This window comes from Macaca nemestrina, chromosome 7 (genome assembly GCF_043159975.1).
Source record: "Macaca nemestrina isolate mMacNem1 chromosome 7, mMacNem.hap1, whole genome shotgun sequence".
Taxonomy (NCBI): Eukaryota; Metazoa; Chordata; class Mammalia; order Primates; family Cercopithecidae; genus Macaca; species Macaca nemestrina.
The window spans coordinates 124,180,566-124,199,140 of NC_092131.1; the positions used below are offsets into that span (position 1 = coordinate 124,180,566).

At 38.5% G+C, this 18,575-nt stretch overlaps 1 protein-coding gene across 11 annotated transcripts in view; it reads left to right on the top strand.

The window, feature by feature from the left end:
• The window catches only part of LOC105491013 (S-phase cyclin A associated protein in the ER), a 560,926-nt gene that overhangs the window by 89,308 nt on the left and 453,043 nt on the right, over window positions 1-18,575 (top strand). For 10 of the 11 annotated variants that reach the window (XM_071100885.1, XM_071100886.1, XM_071100887.1 and 7 more), the window contains 2 exons: window positions 10,327-10,427; window positions 14,631-14,747. In XM_071100885.1, coding sequence (XP_070956986.1) covers window positions 10,327-10,427; window positions 14,631-14,747 — 218 coding nt within the window. Of the gene's footprint in view, window positions 1-6,452; window positions 6,548-10,326; window positions 10,428-14,630; window positions 14,748-18,575 lie in introns of those variants that run through there. The other variant, XM_071100891.1, reaches the window with a different exon arrangement.

Consider the following 18,575-nt stretch of genomic DNA (forward strand, 5'->3'; position numbering starts at 1 on the left):
TTTCTTGTTTTTCTGAGGTTTGTCAAAGATCAGATGTTATAGATGTGTGGTATTATTTCTTAGGGCTCTGTTCTGTTTCTTTGGTCTATATCTCTGTTTTGGTACCAGTACCATGCTGTTTTGGTTACTGTAGCCTTGTAGTATAGTTTGAAGTCAGGTAGCGTGATGCCTCCAGCTTTATTCTTTTTGATTAGGATAGTCTTGGCAATGCAGGCTCTTTTTTGGTTCCATATGGACTTTAAAGTAGTTTATTCCAATTCTGTGAAGAAAGTCATTGGTAGCTTAATGGGAATGGCATTAAATCTACAAATTACCTTGGGCAGTATGGCCATTTTCATGATATTGATTCTTTCTGTCCATAAGCATGGAACGTTCTTCCATTTGTTTGTGTCTTCTTTTATTTTGTTGAGTAGTGGTTTGTAGTTCTCCTTGAAGAGGTCCTTCACATCCCTTGTAAGTTGGATTCCTAGGTATTGTATTCTATCTGAAGCAATTGTGAATGAGAGTTCACTCATGATTTGGCTCTCTGTTTGTCTGTTATTGGTGTATAGGAATGCTTGTGATTTTTGCACATTGATTTTGTATCCTGAGACTTTGCTGAAGTTGCTTATCAGCTTAAGGAGATTTTGGGCTGAGATGATGGAGTTTTCTAAATATACAATCATGTCATCTGCAAACAGGGACAATTTGACTTCTTCTTTTCCTAACTGAATACCCTTTATTTTTTTCTCCTGCCTGATTGCCCTGGCCAGAACTTCCAACACTGTGTTGAATAGGAGCAGTGAGAGAGGGCATCCCTGTCTTGTGCCAGTTTTCAAAGGGAACGCTTCCAGTTTTTGCCCATTCAGTATGATCTTGGCTGTGGATTTGTCATAAATAGCTCTTATTGATTTGAGATACGTTCCATCAGTACCAAATTTATTGAGAGTTTTTAGCATGAAGTGCTGTTGAATTTTGTCTAAGGCCCTTTCTGCATCTATTGAGATAATCATGTGGTTTTTATCTTTGGTTCTGTTTATATGCTGGATTATGTTTATTGATTTGCGTATGTTGAACCAGCCTTGCATCCCAGGGATGAAGCTGATTTGGGTGGATAAGCTTTTTGATGGGCTGCTGGATACAGTTTGCCAGTATTTTACTGAGGATTTTTGCATCGATGTTCATCAGGGATATTGGTTCAAAGTTCTCTTTTTTTGTTGTGTCTCTTGCAGGCTTTGGTATCAGGATGATGCTGGCCTCATAAAATGAGTTAGGGAGGATTCCCTTTTTTTCTGTTGATTGGAATAGTTTCAGAAGGAATGGTACCAACTCCTCCTTGTACCTCTGATAGAATTCGGCTGTGAATCTGTCTGGTCCTGGACTTTTTTTGGTTGGTAGGCTATTAATTATTGCCTCAATTTCAGAGCCTGTTATTGGTCTATTCAGGGATTCAACTTCTTCCTTGTTTAGTCTTGGGAGAGTGTATGTGTCCATGAATTTATCCATTTCTTCTAGATTTTCTAGTTTATTTGCATAGAGGTAGTTATAGTATTCTCTGATGGTAGCTTGTATTTCTGTGTGGTCGGTGGTGATATCCCCTTTATCATTTTTTTATTGTGTCTATTTGATTCTTCTCTCTTTTCTTCTTTATTAGTCTTGCTAGCGGTCTATCAATTTTGTTGACATTCTAAAAAAACCAGCTCCTAGATTCATTGATTTTTTGAAGGGTTTTTTGTGTGTCTCACTCTCCTTCAGTTCTGCTCTGATCTTAGTTATTTCTTGCCTTCTGCTAGCTTTTGAATGTATTTGCTCTTGCTTCTCTAGTTCTTTTAATTGTGATGTCAGGGTGCAGATTTTAGATCTTTCCAGTTTTCTCTTGTGGGCATTTAGTGGTATAAATTTCCCTTTACACACTGCTTTAAATGTGTCCCAGAGATTCTGGTATTTTGTGTCTTTGTTCTCATTGGTTTCAAAGAACATCTTTATTTCTGCCTTCATTTCATTATCTACTCGGTAGTCATTCAGGAGCAGGTTGTTCAGTTTCCATGTAGTTGAGTGGTTTTGAGTGAATTTCTTAATCCTGAGTTCTAGTTTGATTGCACTGAGGTCTAAGAAACAGTTTGTTATCATTTCTGTTCTTTTATGTTTGCTGAGGAGTGCTTTACTTCCAACTATGTGGTCAGTTTTGGAATAAGTGTGATGTGGTGCTGAGAAGAATGTATATTCTGTTGATTTGGGGTGGAGAGTTCTGTAGATGTCTATTAGGTCTGCTTGGTGCAGAGCTGATTTCAATTCCTGGATATCCTTGTTAGCTTTCTGTCTTGTTGATCTGTTTAATATTGACAGTGGGGTGTTAAAGTCTCCCATTATTATTGAGTGGGAGACTAAGTCTCTTTGTAAGTTTCTAAGGACTTGCTGTATGAATCTGGGTGCTCCTGTATTGGGTGCATATATATTTAGGATAGTTAGCTCTTCTTGTTGAATTGATCCCTTTACCATTATATAATGGCCTTCTTTGTCTCTTTTGATCTTTGATGGTTTAAAGTCTGTTTTATCAGAGACTAGTATTGCAACCCCTGCTTTTTTTTGTTCTCCATTTGCTTGGTAGATCTTCCTCCATCCCTTTATTTTGAGCCTATGTGTGTCTCTGCATGTCAAATGGGTCTCCTGAATACAGCAAACTGATGGGTCTTGACTCTTTATCCAGTTTGCCAGTCTGTGTCTTTTAATTGGAGCATTTAGTCCATTTACATTTAAGGTTAATATTGTTATGTGTGAACTTGATCCTGCCATTATGATATTAACTGGTTATTTTGCTCGTTAGTTGATGCAGTTTCTTCCTAGCCTCGATGGTCTTTACATTTTGGCATGTTTTTGCAATGGCTGGTACCAGTTGTTCCTTTCCATGTTTAGTGCTTCCTTCAGGGTCTCTTGTAAGGCAGGCCTAGTGGTGACAAAATCTCTAAGCATTTGCTTATCTGTAAAGGATTTTATTTCTCCTTCACTTATGAAACTTAGTTTGGCTGGATATGAAATTCTGGGTTTAAAATTCTTTTCTTTAAGAATGTTGAATATTGGCCCCCACTCTCTTCTGGCTTGTAGAGTTTCTGCCGAGAGATCCGCTGTTAGTCTGATGGGCTTCCCTTTGTGGGTAACCCGGCCTTTCTCTCTGGCTGCCCTTAAGATTTTTTCCTTCATTTCAACTTTGGTGAATCTGGCAATTATGTGTCTTGAAGTTGCTCTTCTCGAGGAGTATCTTTGTGGCGTTCTCTGTATTTCCTGAATTTGAATGTTGGCCTGCCCTACTAGGTTGGGGAAGTTCTCCTGGATGATATCCTGAAGAGTGTTTTCCAACTTGGTTCCATTTTCCCCCTCACTTTCAGGCACCCCAATCAGACGTAGATTTGGTCTTTTTACATAATGCCATACTTCTTGCAGGCTTTGTTCATTTCTTTTTCTTTTTTCTTTAGATTTCTCTTCTCGCTTTCTTTCATTCATTTGATCCTCAGTCGCTGATACTCTTTCTTCCAGTTGATCGAGTTGGTTACTGAAGCTTGTGCATTTGTCACGTATTTCTCATGTCATGGTTTTCACTTCTGTCAGTTCGTTTATGGCCTTCTCTGCATTAATTATTCTGGTTATCAATTCTTCCACTCTTTTTTCAAGATTTTTAGTTTCTTTGCGCTGGGTACGTAATTCTTTCTTTAGCTCTGAGAAGTTTGGTGGACTGAAGCCTTCTTCTCTCATCTTGTCAAAGTCATTCTCCGTCCAGCTTTGATCCATTGCTGGCGATGAGCTGCGTTCCTTTGGAGGGGGAGATACGCTCTTAGTGTTTGAAATTCCAGCTTTTCTGCCCGGCTTTTTCCCCATCTTTGTGGTTTTATCTGCCTCTGATCTTTGATGATGGTGATATACTGATGGGGTTTTGGTGTGTGTGTCCTTCCTGTTTGTAAGTTTTCCTTCTAACAGTCAGGACCCTCAGCTGTAGGTCTGTTGGAGATTGCTTGAGGTCCACTCCAGACCCTGTTTGCCTGGGTATCAGCAGCAGAGCTGCAGAAGACAAAATATTGCTGAACAGCAAGTGCTGCTGTCTGATTCTTGCTTTGGAAGCTTCCTCTCAGGGGTATACCCCACCGTGTGAGGTGTGAGGTGTTGGTCTGCACCTAGTCGGGGATGTCTCCCAGTTAGGCTACTCAGGGGTCAGGGACCCACTTGAGCAGGCAATTTGTCCGTTCTCAGATCTCAACCTCCGTGCTGGGAGATCCACTGCTCTCTTCAAAGCTGTCAGACAGCTGTCAGACTCCACCCAGAGGTGGAGTCTACAGCGACAGGCAGGCTTCCTTGAGCTGTGGTGGGCTCCACCAGTTCGAGCTTCCTGGTGGCTTTGTTTACCTACTTAAGCCTCAGCAATGGCGGGCGCCCCTCCCCCAGCCTCGCTGCTGCCTTGACGTTAGATGGCAGACTGCTGTGCTAGCAGTGAGGGAGGCTCTGTGGGCGTGGGTCCCTCCCAGCCAGGTGTAGGATATAATCTCCTAGTGTGCCCATTTGGTAAGACCCTTGGTAAAGCGCAGTATTGGGGTGGGAGTTACCCGATTTTCCAGGTGTTGTGTGTCTCAGTTCCCCTGGCTAGGAAAAGGGATTCCCTTCCCCCTTGCACTTCCCAGGTGAGGCGATGGCTCGCCCTGCTTCAGCTCTCGTTGGTCAGGCTGCAGCAGCTGACCAGCACCGATTGTCTGGCACTCCCTAGTGAGCTGAACCCAGTACCTCAGTTGAAAATGCAGAAATCACCTGTCTTCTGTGTCGCTTGCGCTGGGAGCTGGAGACTGAAGCTGTTCCTATTCGGCCATCTTGCTCCGCCCCTCCATAAATATTTTTAATACTTTTATCTCTTATCTTTTATAATAGGATTATAATTGATATGCCCACCATTGTTATAGTCATAAAATGTTCTTTTATTCTTTATATATTTCGTTTTCCAGTGAATTTCTTACTTATGCTTTCATGTTGGTGTTTAGTTTCTTTTTATTTCAATGTGAACAACCTTTTTAGCTTTTCTCGTAAATCCGGTATAGTAGTGATTAACTCCCTCAGCTTTTTTTGGTCTTTGAAAGTCTTTATCACTAATTTATTTTTGAAGGACAGATTTTCTGGGTATAATTTTTTTGGTTGATACTTTCTTTTTTGTTCAGTACTTTGAATTTATCATTTCAGCCTTTATGGGTTGCAAAGTTTCTGCTAAAAATCTACTGATAGTGTTATGGGGGCCTCTGTGTGTGTAATAAGTAACTTTTGTTTTACTGCTTTCATAATTCTGTCTTTGCCTTTAACTTTTGACAATTTGATTATAATGTGTCTCAGTGTAGATATCTCTGGATTCATCTAGTTTGTTACTTGGACTTTCTGGAGTTTGATTTCTAGTTCCTCTCCCAGGTTTGGGAAGTTTTCAACCATCATTACTTTGAATAAGCCTTCTGTCACTTTCTCTTCTTCTTTTCTAATTCCAATAATGCATATTTAGTTCTGCTTGATGCTGCTCTGTAAGTCCCTTTAGCTTTCTTTACTCTTTTTCATTTTTTCCTTTTGTTCCTCATCTTAAATGATTTCTGATGACCTGTCTTAGAGTTCCTGATTATTCTTCTGCTTAATCTAGTCTGCCGTTTAACCCTTGTATTAAAATTTTCAGTTGAATATTATATTCTTCAGCTATATGATTTCTGTTTGGTACTTTTTGTATTTTCTGTCCCTTGGCAGAAATTTTTAGCTAGTTTTATGCATTACTCCTTCAGACCTTGATGAACTTCTTTATGACTGTTCTTTTGAGTTCTCTATGTGATAAGTCACATATTGGCAGTTAATTAGGATCAGTTTCTGGAGGTTTATCTTACTCTTTTATTTGGAACTTATATACCTGTTTCTTCATTTTCTTTGACGCTTAGTGTTTGTTTCTGTGCATTAGGTAAGGCAACTGCCTTTCCTAGTCTTGTCATACTGGCCTTGGGTAGGAGATGGATCTTACCTGTCAGTTCAGCTAGTTATTCTAGGTGCCTCTCAAACCTTTGTGCTGATCTAAACTGCAGTCTTTGCTCTTAGTGGCCCCCAGATTAGGGTATGCCAAGTCCTGTTAGTATCCTGAGACAAGCAAGTTAGAAATCCATCTCTCAAGATCCAGCTGGAAAAGTTGGTGGTATTAAATGTGTGTTCCAGTTTCTCGTTTCTCAGGGAGTAGCTAGGAGCTGGAGTTTTTCTCTCATTTTGTTTAAGCTGGGGAGAGGATCTGCAGTGATGCCATATTCTTGTTCAGACTGCACAGTCATTTGACCCATTGCTTTGTACTTTGTTGCTCCCAGGGGCCTGACAGATGCCTAATCTATCTTCTCTTGGAGATAGGCAGGTTAACTGGAGACTTGGCTTTATCTCTGGAGCATGCCAGCAGGTGAAGTTGTGGATAGTCCCCACATGCGTATTTGTGGTCCCAGAAGACTGCTAATTTCCTGCAGTTTCAGTTCCCAGATGGAGGCTAAGTAATGCCTGATCTACAGGTAGCAGCTGGAGAAGTCAGGACTTTAAGGTATGTAGTCAGTCTCCTTTAGGGAGAAACTGGGAGTCAGGAGTTTTTGCTTTTTAGCTCAGTGCTGACCTTGGGAGGCTGTCTGCTGGAACTCTACCTGTTTAAAAAGCAGCTCTTTGCTCTTTGTAGTTTAGGGAGATTCACAAATGCAGAGCCTCAACTCCCAGGGCTAGGTGATTTAGGAGCCAGTCCTTTGGGTGGGAGCTGTAAAAGTTGGGGCATGCCATGTACATGCAAACTCCTTCCAGGGAAAATCTGCAGACCTAGTTTTATTGCTGGAGCAAGGCTGGGGGTGGGTGTGGGGATGAAGGGGAGAAGGGGCAGGAGGTACCCATAAGCCCCTTGAGGCTTCTGGAGGTCTATTGTTTACCTGCTCCACTGGCTTCCAGATGCAGGCTAGTTATAAGCCCAAACCCTCAGGCTGCAGCTGGAAAAGTGTTCAGACAAACCCTTTCTGTGGAGAAACTGGGGGCTAGTAGTTTTGGCCCGTTTTCTCTTTCCTGTACCCAGGGAGGTAGCTGCTGGAAGTGGTCACACACCCGTTGAAAATCACCTCTTTATTCTCTGTGATCCCTGGAGACTCAGAATACTGAGTCCCTTCTGCTGTCAGCTAGGTGATTTGGGTATCTAAAATTCTCTGTTTGGATTCATGGAAGTTGGGATGCTATCTGTGAAGTTGGACCACATATAGTGGGAGAACTGGGATTCCTTTTGTACAATGAAAGTTTACACAAAAAGTATTAATTCTTAGAAAAACAATAAAAACGGACATAAGTAATTGAAAACCTATGTCACTTTGTAACTATTAACTGAGTTTATAATTAAAAATACCCATCCCCCAAATAATTCCCAACTTTAGTGATTTTTCCAGTGAATTCTTCTAAACACTGAAGTTAAAAATAATGTTAGTTAAGCAATATTTTTTACAAATACAGACATAAAAATTCTCAACAAAGTAATAGCAAACCAAATCTAGCAGTACATGAAAAGGTCTGTAACATCATGACCCAGTGGGATTTAGTCCAGGAAGGTAAGAGTGGGTTGAGCATATGAAAATCAATAAACATAATAGAATATATTAATAGAATGAATGGAAAAAGATCACAGATTATCTCGGTTGGTGGAGAAAAGGCATTTGACAAAAGCCAATACCATTTCATGATAAAAACATTCAATAGGGAAATTCCTTAATCTGATAAAGAGTATCTACGAAAAATCCACAGTTAATGTCATGGTTAATAGTGAAAGACTGAAAGCTTTCCCATCTAAGATCAGGAACAAGACAGTGATGTCTTGTCTTGCCACTTACACTCAATATTGTACTAAAGGTTCTAGGCAGGGCAATGAGACAAGAAAACATAATAGAAAACATCTAGATGGAAAGGAAGAAGTAAAACTGTACTTGCAGATGACATGATTCTATATATAAAGAACTCTAAAAGACACCTGCCCCCCAATTATTAGAGCTAATAAACAAGTTTAGCAAAATTACAGGATACAAGATGGACACTCAAAAATCAGTTGTATTTTTATACACTGGGAATAAACAATCCAAAAACGAAATTAAGAAAGCAGTTACATTAAAATAACATCAAAAACAATAAAATGTTTAGGCATAAATTTAACTAAAGTAGTACAAGATGTACACACAAACTATAAAATATAATTGAAAGAAACTATGAAAAATCATTGTAAGAAATAAGAGAAACCTAATTAAAGGAAAAGATATTCAAAATTCATGAACAGAAGACTTCATAGTGTTAAGGTGGCTGTATTTCCCATAGTGATACCCAGATTCAGTGCAATACCTATGAACATTCCAATTGCTCCCTTCCCCCCTTTTGGCAGAAATGAACAAGTGGATCTTAAATTCATATGGGGATGCAAATATATAGGATAGCCAAAATAGTCTTGAAAAAGAACAAAGTTTGAGGACCTAGACCCCCTGAATTTAAAACTTAGTAAAAAACCACAATAATCAAATTCTGTGGTACTGGCAGTAGGATAGATATATGGATCAATGAAATAGATTTTAAATCCTTGGAATAAATTCATACATCTGTGTATGAATTTTATTTTTGACATGAGTGCCAGAACCATTTGATGGGGGAAAGAATAGTATTTTCAACAATGGTGTTAGGACACCTGGATATCTGTATGCAACAAACGAATTTGGATTTTTACCTCACACTGTATACAAAAATTAACTGAATACAGTTTAAAGCCTAAATATAAGAACTGAAAGTATAATACTCTTTGAAGAAAACATACACATCTTTGTGACCTCGGACTATGACACCCAAAGCCAGAGAAAAAATAAATTGAGCTTTATCAAAATTAAAAACTTTTGTGTGTCAAAAGATACTATCAAATGGAAAAATTACCCACATAATGGGACAAGATATTTGTCAACCATATGGTTGATGAAGGTCTAATATCTAGAATGTATAAAGAACTTTACAGCTCAACAATAAAAAGGACAAATAACTCAGTAAAAAAGGGCAAAGGATTTGAATAGACATTTCTTTTAAGATATACAAATGTCGTCTGGGTGCAGTGGCTCTCACACCTGTAATCCCAGCACTTTGGGAGGCTGAAGCAGGTGGATCACGAGGTCAGGAGATCGAGACCATCCTGGCTAACACAGTGAAACTCCATCTCTACTAAAAATACAAAAAATTAGCCAGGGGTGGTAGCACCTGTCTGTAATCCCAGCTACTTGGGAGGCTGAGGCAGGAGAATCGCTTGAACCTGGGAGGTGGAGGTTGCAGGGAGCCGAGATGTTGAGAGAGCACGCCACTGCATTCCAGCCTGGGTGACAGAGCAAGACTCCGTCTCAAAAAAACAAACAAACAAACAAAAAAAAAGGTAAACAAATGTCTAATGTACATGAAAAGCACAAAGTTATTAGTCATCAGAGAAATGCACATAACTCCCAATGATAGCACTTCACACTCATTTAGGATGACTAGAATAAAAAAGTCAGAAAGCAGCAAGTTTTGGCAAGGATGTGAAGAATATGGAACTCTCATAAATTGCTACTGGGAATGTAAAATGATGCAGCAGCTGTGGAAAAAAGTTTGGTAGTTAAGAGTTACCATATGACTCAGCAAATCCACTTCTAGGTATATACTCAAGAGAATTGAAAACATGTTCACAGAAAAACCTGGATACAAATTTTTATAACAGCAGTTTTCATAATAAACAAAAAGTAGAAACAACCCAAATATTAACTGATAAATGAATAAACAGATATACTATATTCATGTAGTCATTCAGCCATAAAAAGAAATGAAGTACTGATATATGCTACCAGATGGTCGAACCTTGAAAAACATTGCCAATTTTTAATATTGTTATTATTCTTTAAAGATGGCATCTTATTATCTTGCCCAAGCTGGTCTTGAACTCCTGGGCTTAAGCAATTCTCCTGCCTCAGCCTCTGGAGTGACTGGGACTGCAAGTGTGCAGCTGGATTTATATTTAGTGTACTTTTCTGTATATTAAAGTTCATAATAAAAAGGTTGAAAGGATGGCTATTGGGGGAGGTTTTGAGAAGGAACATGAATATCATTTCTTGGTCTTTAGACTTTCAACCTGTTATATTTCTTATTATCTTACCAAACAGAATGAAAGAAAAACCTATATCAGTAACTTATGCAGCTTTTTCATTGAACAGTATAATGTAAAAACTAATTCTTAAGTTCACTCTCTTTTTTTCTTCAAAGGTTTTAGTCTCAGAGTGGAATTTAATGTTTTTTTTTGTTTGTTTCTTTTAGGAGGTGCTAATGATGCTGGATAACTATGTAAGAGATTTCAAAGCATTGATTGACTGGATTCAGCTTCAGGAAAAGCTAGAGAAGACAGATGCTCAAAGCAGGTAATGAGCTCTCTGGTCTCAATATTCCTATCATTCAGCAGTTTCAATAGCAATCATTGAAACTGACAATAAAGTTAACCTCATATTGACTTGAAACTTGTAAAAATCTAAAAGGTGCTGCATTTCTCATTCAATTAAATAACAAATGTTTATTGGATATTTATCAGTGGGTATTAATTGGGTATTATCACTTTATTCAGTACAGAGATTTGTTGAATGTGACACATTTACTACTCATGGAATCTATAGCCTGAGTGTGATAAAAATAGAACTTAGTGCAAAAGACTATTATGGTTCTTCAGAGAAGGACAAATGTATTTTGGATTATAGATCAGGGAAGATTTCAGGAGGATCTCGAACTGTTTGAAGGATGGGATGGATTTTACCAGCTGGTTGGCCATTTCAGTGAAGGAAATACATTTAAACAGCTGTGTAAGTGTAGGGCATGTGCGAAGTCCAGGTAGTAAGGAAAGATACAGTATTTCTTCTTAATGTATTAGGCAATGAGGAAAATTGATGATTTTTGATTAGGGGAATAATACGAGATCAAAGCTCCTTTAGAAAGATTCATTTGGAATCACCACATAGTATCTGAGTGCTGTGTGCCAAGCTCTCTGACTTTGTGGTCAAGAGGACAGATGCAGTCCCTGCCCTCATGAAGTATGTAGTACGTGCTATGGCCTGAATGTGACTTCCCAAAATTCATATGTTGAAATTTAATCACCAATGTGATAGTATTAAGAGGTGGGGGCTTTAGGAGGTAGTTAAGTCGGGAAGGTGGAGCCCTCATGAATGGGATTAATGAATGGGATTAGTGACATATAAAAGAAGTGGGAGCTATTACGCCTCCACCATGTGAGGACACAGCTAAAAGATGATCTTTATAAGGAACAGAGTTCGTATCAGACATTGAATCTGCTGGCACCTTGATTTTGTACTTCCCAGCATCCAGAACTGTGAGAAATAAATTTCTTATTGTTGTTTATAAATTACCCAGTCATAAGGTATTTTGTTGTAGCATCCTGGATGGACTAAGTGCATTTCTAATAGGAAAGACTGATGTTAAGTAAGTATAAATGTGCCAAGTGTCATCAAGAAGAAATACAGCTTTCTCTATGACTATGAGAAAAAGTACCCTTAACCAGTTTGCTAAGTCCAGCCAGGAAGGCTTACCTGAGGAGGTGACATTTAAATTGGGACAGAATTATCAAGTAGGAGTTAGACAAAGAGAAAAGAGTAATTCGAGATAATGCTAACAGCATGTGTGATGTCTTTGAAGTGGAAGGGAGCACAGTGTAATCAAGGAATTTAGTAAGGCAGGAGTGAAAAGAACAAGGGGAGAGTAGCATGAGATGAACCTACAGACCTAGGCTAGGACCACATTGTGTAGAGCTCTGTAGAAATAATAAGGGATTTAGATTTGACTTTGAGCCAATAAAGGGTTTTAAAGTAGGGAATTGACATATTAGAATTATGTTTTTAAAAGATCATTTTGGCTGCCATGTGGGAAGGTTGAGATACAGCAATGTAGTTTAGAGATAATGGCTACTCAGATTAAGGTAGTAACAGTAAGGAGTATTAGATACTCCAGAGATAGATAACCAGATGGACTTAGTATTATTTTGGTTATGTACAAAGGCAAAATAGCAGTTTAGTTTAGACATCTAAGTAATTCCTAAACTCTGGTAAACTTGCCAAGTCACATGGAGCTACAAGGCTGCTTTTTTTTTTCCCTCCTCCAGAGCGAATAGGCCTATCCTGCCTCTTTGCCTTGGATTTAATCTTGGTTCAATCTTAGTGGGTGAAACTATCCAGTAAAAAAGGCATCTTTTGTCTCATAGTAATGTGTCAGCCCTACAGTAGGCAGGCAGAACCAGTAGGGTAAAGGAATTCCAAGACAGAAATCCAGAAGGGCTGGATTCCCGGGAAACCAAATCTAGGGAAACTAAGATAGGTTGATCCTTTTAACATTTTTGTTTCTCACAGTAAAATTTTTGATAGTTTTTTAGTGCCTACTTCATCCACAGTCCCTGGGTGGGTCAGGCCTAAATGTCTTTGTTTGTACTAAGCTATTTTACCCTTACCCTTGGTAATAGGTGATTGGATCTGGGGTTTCATTCTTTCACTGGGTTGAACCAAGCTAAGAGATCATCATGCTGATTTGGGACTTGTGGTTATATTGTCGCTTGTGACAACAAGCAGAGTAAAACAGGTTGGGGAAAAAAAAAGGGCATAGGTTTACAGAGAGAAACAGAAATGATGTGGCCTTTGAGAGCCTATACCGGCCCTAATCCTTGCGAGCCCTAATTGTAGTCTGCCCCAACTTTTGGATGTCTTTGACCTTGTACAGTTTATATCCTTACAATAAATCTTTATTTTCTTTTTCTTTTCATTTTTTAAATTTAACTTGATTGAGTTTGTTTATTGTATCCAAAGAAGGTCTATAATGTAATCAACAATGCATTAAAAAAATAGATTCTTTTTGTGCTTGCAAAATTCGATTACCTATTAGTGACTGTTTTGAGGATTGTATTGGGAAAGATACATAAGCCAAACCCAAGCTTAACAGAGTGGTTACCATTCCTCTCTTGGCACTGTGGTTCAAAAATATACCTGAGGCATCCTTTTTTTTTTTTCCTTGGAGACAGAGTCTTACTTTGTAACCCAGGCTGGAGTGCAGTGGTGCCATCTTGGCTCACTACAACCTCCACCTTCCACTTTTAAGGCTCAGCTTCCCAAGTAGCTGGGATTACAGGCACCCACCACCACACCCAGCTAATTTTTGTATTTTTAGTAGACACAGGGTTTCACCGTGTTGACTAGGCTGGGCTCGAACTCCTGACCTCAAGTGATCTGTCCTCCTTGGCCTCCCAGAGTTCTGGGATTACAGGAATGGGCCACCATGCCCGGCTGAAGCATCCCTTTTACTTTTGCCAGTTATCAGCACTTCTCTTCGTTGCCTCATGAGACAGCACCTGTATATGGAAAGCAGTCTTAAAATGCTCTGTAGATGGCATTATCCATCTTGCATTCTTCAAATCATGCATCCAAATTTATTTTGGCTAGCCTTGAGATTTAAATGTAAAAACTGTAGTTGTATATGTTTAAAGAAAAAATAGAGGTAAATATTTATATATTTGTTTTGCATATGAGGACTTTGTAAGACAAAGGCAGACATTACAAAGAAAAATATTGATACACTGATTAAATAGGAAGAAAACAAATGTTTCCAAATACAGAGGAAAAATTAAAGGCAAAATAGTTGTATCACCAATGCCAATGGATTTGTAGCCATAAGAGTTGTAGTAAACTATTTCAAATTAATCAGAAAACGGTGCCAATCCCAGTGGAAAAAATGAGGGAAAGATACCAACATGTGAATCCCAAATGAAGAAATTCAGATGACTGGTTAAAAAGTTCAGTTTCACTAGTAATGATAATAAACATATAATTTAGAAAACAAAGACAATGAAATACCATTTGCCAGTGAAATTTTTAAAAGCAGATATCAACAGTAGGCAAGATTGAAAGGAAATGGAGAGTAAGACACAGGGATACCCATGGGAGTTATGGGGATCTGATTGAGGGCATATTATGCATCCTGTAAGCCAGTTGGTTGTGGGGCCAATGAAGGAGGAGTAGACGTTAAGTTACATGTCTTAGCTTTCCCAGCAAAGAGCAGTGAAATCTTTCTTAGCTTTCCCAGCAAAGAGCAGTGAAATCCTACTCTCATGAGTGATTAAGAGGTGGAGGAAGGACATTTTATATTTTCCTACTCTTCATTTAACCCTTACCATATTCTTTCTTTTGATACGTGTTTCACAAACTCTCCAGGACATCAGAGACAAGTAGATTGAAGTAGTAGTATCATTGCCTTTTTAATATTTTTTTAGCTGGGCTTGTTATAAATCATAAGTAATGTATCTCATATCCCTGTAACTCCATGACCTTTTTGAGGTAATTGGAGTAGTGTTGCTGTGCTGCAGTCGATAGAAAATCCTGAACCATTTATCAACTATGATTTCTCACTGGTAGTATGATAACTTTCTGGTAATCAATGCTCTAGGGGAAAATTTGCACATGTTCTGATTTTTTTTGTTGTTGAAAAGTAGGATTAGTTTTTCACCCACTAACAACTAAGAGAAAAGATTGTTTCTCCCTTTTCTCTGTTAATTTAATCTGGTTTATATATTGAATTGGCAGACCAACATCATTGGCATGGGAAGTAAAGAAGATGTCTCCGGGACGCCATGTGATTCCAAGTCCATCAACAGATAGAATAAATGTAACATCAAATGCTCGACGAAGCTTAAATTTTGGGTGAGATGAACGAAGAAAAAACTACTAAGACTTGCATTACAGTAAATTATTTTCTTAGTTATAGTATTATGATTCTGATATTCTATTATAAAAATATCCATGTATATGTTACGCAGAATACTGTATACAGGTTCTGACACTTAGGAGGGGAACACTGTGTGTTGGTTAGCAATCCCAGGGGAGGATTCTAAACATCTCATCAATTTCTGCTAAGGTTCCTAGAGCTGATGGAAGATTTTGCATAAGCCCAGTTGCCAGAGGAGGAGTTTGGTGAGTCATATGCTGACTTGCACAAGTCAGGTAAAGCAACGTTGTTACTCATAGATAGGCAGCAAGAATCAACAGAAACCTAGGATCCATAGCAAGATAGTCCCCCGGGACTCAGGAAAGCTAACTAGGGGAATGGAGTTTCATTTGTATGAGCTCCATTTATTACCACAGCCAAAAGACCCCAAAAGCACCCTGCTCTGGATTTTATACACGGATGTCACTTAGGTTACTGAGTGCAAGGGTTGCAGGATGTCCTCTTCTACGGGGATAAGGACAAAGCCTGAGCTGTTGTGGTCAGTTCCTTCTTATTTCAAGATGTTGCATTCTTGGTACATTTTTTCTGAAAATTGCAAGCCAGAGAGGGAAGAGCTGGGTTTACCAAGGGACCTGTCTTCCTGCGTTGTGGATATGTTTGAAATTGTCTAAATAAAAAGTAAAAACACCTGTAATCCCAGCACTTTGGGAAGCCCAGGTGGGAGGATCACTTGAGGTCAGGAGTTCAAGACCAGCCTGGCAAAAATGGCGAAACCCCATCTCTACTAAAAATACAAAAATTAGGCGGTGTCATGGTACGTGCCTGTAATCCCAGCTGCTTGGGGGCAGGGGGGGTGGAGGTTGAAGTGAGCCAAGATCATGCCACTGCACTCCAGCCTGGGCAACAGAGTGAGACTCTGTCTCAAAAAAAAAAAAAAAAAAAAAAAAATCCAGGAGATTATAGTTTAGCTTTTAGGACATGTAATATATTCAATCATAAATAGTAATCCAAAGATTAAAACTCACATATTTCATGCCAAATATTTTATAACATGAATTAACAATTTCCTTTGCAATAGATCTATATATATTACATTATTTATATATTACAAGCTCAACACAGTTTAAAAATTACTGTTTTATGCCGTTATCTCTTTAATCAGATAGGAGAAGAAAAGAGTTACAAAGAAAAACTACATTTATATTGTCTTTTGTGGTTACCTGTATGGTTTTCTTTTCTAGTCCTTTACTAGAGTCTTCATTTCTTCGTATGAATTCGAGTTACTATCTATTGTCCTTTTGTTTGAGCCTGGACTCGCTTTAGTATTTCTTGTTGGGTAGGTCTGTTAGTAACAGATTTTCTCAGTGTCTGTCTTAATTTATCTTTCAGTTTTTGAAGGGTAGTTTTGTAGTATGTAGAATTCTTGGTTAACAATCCTTTCTTTCAGCACTTTATGTTTCCTTACTGCCTTCTGGCTGCTATAGTTTCTTATGAGAAATCAGCTGTTATTGAGAATCCTTGAATGTGATCCATCACTTCTCTCTTGATTCTTTCAAGATTGTCTGTCTTTGGCTTTTGATCTTCTGACTATGATATATCTAAGTGTGGCTTTCTGAGATTATCATACTTGGAGTGTGTTGAGTCTCTTGGATATGTATTTAATGTTTTCAATCAAATTTGGGGAGTTTTTGCCCATTATTCCTTTAAATGTTTTTTTTCCTGCCCCTTTCTCTCTCTTCTCTCCTTTGAAAATTCCACTATACACTTGTTTGTACTCTTGATGCTATCCCATTAGGTCTTTGAGGATCTGTTCCTTTTTCTTTTTCTTCTTCTTTGTTTTTTTTTTTTTTTTGGAGATGTAGTCTCACTGTGTTGCCCAGGCTGGAGTAGAGTGACATGATCTCGGCTCACTGAAACGTTCACTTCCTGGGTTCAAACGATTCTCGTGCCTCAGCCTCCTGAGTAGCTGGAATTATAGGCGCGTGCCACCATGCCCAGCTAATTTTTGTATTTTTAGTAGAGACAGGGTTTTGCCATGTTGGCTAGGCTGGTCTCGAATTCCTGGCCTCGAGTGATCCATCCTTCTTGGGCTCCCAAGGTGGTGGGATTACAGGTACAAGCTACTGCGCCTGGCCACTTTGATGTTCTTTAAATGTAGTTAATAGTTGATTTAAAGTCTTTGTGTAGGAAGTCCAGTGTCTGGGCTTCCTGTTGCTGCTCTTCTTGTGAATGGGCCATACTTTCCTGTTTGTTGGCACATCTTCTGATTTTTTTTTTTTTTTTTGGTTGAAAAGTAAGCATTTTAAATGATAAAATGTGACAGCTTTGGAGATCAGATAGCTACCCTCTCCAGGATTGTAACTGTGACTGTTGTCGTTACTGTTAGTTTAGTGCTACACTTAACTCATTCTGTGACGTCTGTACACTTTGTTTCATGGGTACATACAGTATGAGTGTATGTTGATGTATGTTGTATGCAACTATTCAGCAGTATGTTTTGTCATCATCAACTAATGATTTGACAGAAGTTTCCTTAAATACCTTGAGCCAATAAATCTCTTAGTTCTCACCTAGTTCTGTGTGTCTGTTGGGACATACTTTGAATGCTCTGGCAGTTTATAACTCTGCCTTTGCTTGTCAGTTCCTCCTTTCTTAGATTCTCAAGGCCAGTCATAGGTGAGAGATTAGGGTCCTCTCAAGTATTTCGTAGGTATGCACACAACCTGCATATGTGTGTGGCCTTCTTGATTTTCAGGAATTTGCTAGAACTTCTCAAAGTCCCCCATGGATGTCTCATTCTTGAGCTTTTCCTTTTAAGTTTTTTGGTCAGCTCTTTGTTTGCCTCAAATGGTATTTCAGCCTCTAGTAGTTGTATTATTTTAAACAATTGTCACATTTGTTTTGCACAAACAAAAATTTAATTGTTTTTAAGACTAAGTTGTTTTGGACTCTACTTCTTTAGAGTGAATGTTAACATCTGATGTTTAATGGAAGGGTTGGTAAGTAGTTTGCTTGATGTTTTCTTTTCTCTGTTAAAACTGACATTTTCTTTTCTCTGTTAAAACCTGACCTTTCTTGACTGCTTTTTGTCTCCTAACTTCATGTCACAGTTAATAGCTTTCACCTCTTGTACTGCTCAACCTTGGATACAGTTTTATTGTTTTTGCAGTGTCTTACACTTTTTCTTTTAATGTCTATTTTTTTGTACTTACACTAGGACCTTCCTTGAGGCAAGATTACTGCTGTATCTCTCTATTCTAAGTGCCTAGCACTGTATGGCACTTGGTAAAAGCTGATGAAGTGTTTATTTAATAGAATCTAACTTTTGCTTTCAAGTTCCTTTGTTATTAGATAGTATTGCCTTTAAAGGTTGATGGGCTTTGGGACCATTTAATAGTTGAACCAAAGTGGAGTAGGGAAAAGATATGCAAATGAAAACAAATATTTATATATTCAAGCACCATTTTAAGGATACTTGCTCTGTAATGCATTTCATTGGTGTGTGGTTCAGAGTACTGTATAGTGTATGGTTTATTTTAACCCTCAAAGCCTTTAATTCATGTGTGGTAAAAGTTCTTATATTGATCTCCACGTAGCTGTGTCATTGGGTTAATTCAGTCTTCATTATCATTATAGAACACACTGTGTCTTTCAGCTTGAGGAACAATTTTGGCTCATAGGCTACATTTTGTACATCTACTCACTTCTGCTCCTGCTGGTTGAGTTATATATTTACTTCAAATGTGTTGTTAGTTACCAAACTTGGCTTATGTGAATTGTTTTCATTATTTTAACTCATAATT